The sequence below is a fragment of the Etheostoma cragini genome, chromosome 16 (genome assembly GCF_013103735.1).
Source record: "Etheostoma cragini isolate CJK2018 chromosome 16, CSU_Ecrag_1.0, whole genome shotgun sequence".
In the NCBI taxonomy this organism is placed as follows: Eukaryota; Metazoa; Chordata; class Actinopteri; order Perciformes; family Percidae; genus Etheostoma; species Etheostoma cragini.
The window spans coordinates 1,997,092-1,999,591 of NC_048422.1; the positions used below are offsets into that span (position 1 = coordinate 1,997,092).

Here is a 2,500-nt window from a genome sequence, read left to right on the forward strand (position 1 = left end):
TTACAGTCTGGCTCAAATGGGATCGTGAATGAACAGTGAAACGGGCCTCTATTACTTTAACCCTTTTTGTAAAACCTGCGTTTTCCACAACAGAGTAGGGTCTTGTAGCCACGGCTACAGATGTACCAATCACAGCAGGGATGTCTTTTGCCCTGTTTGAATTAGTTAAAGGTTGCTTCTTGTTTTCGACTAGCTCCAGTTATCGACACGCTGCGATGATGTCAGCGTAAATGAGTTGGTTGTACTATTCCCACTGGTGTAGCCTAGTTTAGTGTAGCAGGTGTGACATGCTGTTGTTCTTTTTATCCACCACTCTCTCACTCTCAGCAAAGTCGCATCGAGGACCGCCTGGAGCGTTTGGACGATGCCATCCACGTACTGCGGAGCCACGCGGTGGGACCGTCGCCGGGTATGGCCAGCGGTCACGGTGAAATGCACAACCTCATCGGGGCCGCACATACGCACAACGGCGCTATGGGCGCTCTGAGCAGCGGGTACGGGACGGGACTGCTGTCGGCCAACAGACACTCCCTCATGGTAGGACCTCAGAGCATGTTTTTATTTTTTTTTAAAGATTATTTTTTGGGCATTTTAGGCCTTTAATGGACAGGACAGCTGAAGATGTGAAAGGGGAGAGAGAGGGGGAGTGACATGCAGCAAAGGGCCGCAGGCTGGATTCGAACCCGGGCCGGCTGCGCCGAGGAGTAAACCTCTATATATGGGCACCCGCTCTACCCACTGAGCTATCTGGGTGCCCAGAGCATGTTTTTATACTGAAATGAGTGTAAGGGTGAGGACAGAAGTCCCATTAATCCCTCTAAATATGGTCCTCAGTGGTAATAGTTGGAGCGTTGGAGCTTTAAAAAAAAAAAAAAGGAAATCCATGCACATCTAAACTAATAGAGTGCCAAAATCGGAAACGCTGAAATATAATCTGCACTAAGCCTTTTACTGAAAACATGTTGTTGTTAAGATATTGTAGCACTAAAGTCTCTTCATATTGAGCTATTTGTTAAAAACACTTAATGCAATGCAAATATGTCAAACTCAATATGCCATCAGGGCTCATATTCAGTCCTAATATCTTTTTAACCCTTGGGTTTGTCTTCCTGTTAAACATGAAATAAGCGCTATTGTTCCTATCTCAATGTTTCAGTCACTTTCTTCAGAGTTTTGGATTTCATATTTTAGTGTTTTTTCCCCCATTATTTTGGTCACTTTTATCAACATTTTAACCGCTTCATCTGAGGTTCAATTTCGGATTTTTCCCAATTTTTTTGTCACTTTTTCAATGTTTTGGTTCCTTATTTTTGATGTTTTTGGCGCTTATTTTTTGCGGCTTCCTCCGTTTTTTCAAAGTTCTTTTGTTGTTGCTTTTTTAACCTGTTGCTGTGTTTTTAGTTCCATTACCGGTGCTTTATCGCCGTAACATATTTTCTGATATAAAAAAACGTAGGTCAAATTTGACCCAAGGACCATATAAGGGTTAAAAGCGAGTCAGGCTGGCAACAAAATATAAATAAAGTAAATAAAATGACAGGAATTATTTTAATTGTATGCAAGATTGTTTATATGGTTTAATTCGCTGGACAAGGAGATAATCAAGTTGATTTGTTTTGATCTTGACACATGTTATTAACTGAAATGAAATGCTGAAATCTCATTCTGTAAACTATAATAAGTGAACACTCAGACCTCTATGAAACACTATCAGACCATACGTCTACTGGAAGATGAAGATCAAAATAAAGATAAGCAAGATAAAGGTTCTTGAACCACGGTTATTTATCTTTTAATTCAACTCAATGTACAAGATAAAAGACCGGAATTATTAATACAATATTTCTAGGAAAGGCTTTCTCTTAAAAACGGGTTGGATAGCTAACAAAGGGAAATTGAGGCCAGTTACACGGAAAGAAGTATAATAATTTTGCACGTGTTGCTTGACAAGATTATTTTTCTTGGCAAAAGAAAGTCATCTTAAAAGATAGATGATCTGACTTTCTTGATATGCCCTTTTGAAGTGGATTTAAAAGACAAATGAGTTACGTCTTAACCAGTTCTATAGTACCTACTCTTCTCACCATCACAGACAGTCCCTCCAGGATTTTGCCGACTTTGTTTGAGATTGTTGCGGCCTAAAATGTAAAAATTGCGTTAAAAGTTGTGATGTTTTTGGTACGTTTGTTGCAAAGAAGTTGCAGGAGACAGAGAAAGTTGCAAAAAAAGTTGTATAGTTTTTTAAAAATGAAAGGGAAACTTATTTTGAGGATACTAAAACTACGCTGGGCAGAGTTTTCCCAGTAACCTTACCAAAACGGCTCAGGATGCTCATGAAAATGGCTGGTGGATTTAAAAAATAATAATTTATGGAATGAATCAAATATGAACATGTCTGTCTGTGGCTTGTTGGGACCCATTCATACGGTTTGATAAAGGACTTATTGGACTTTAACTTATCATTGCACTTACAATAACGAGCGTAGCTGTCCTCAATTTA

At 39.5% G+C, this 2,500-nt stretch overlaps 1 protein-coding gene across 1 annotated transcript in view; it reads right to left on the minus strand.

Annotated features, from left to right (window-relative positions):
- Positions 1-2,500, minus strand: part of LOC117959697 (transcription factor 4-like) — a 256,373-nt gene that overhangs the window by 29,928 nt on the left and 223,945 nt on the right. The window contains exon 16 of the mRNA XM_034896975.1: positions 322-510. Within this exon, the coding sequence (XP_034752866.1) occupies positions 322-510 (189 nt within the window). The remainder of the gene's footprint in view (positions 1-321; positions 511-2,500) is intronic.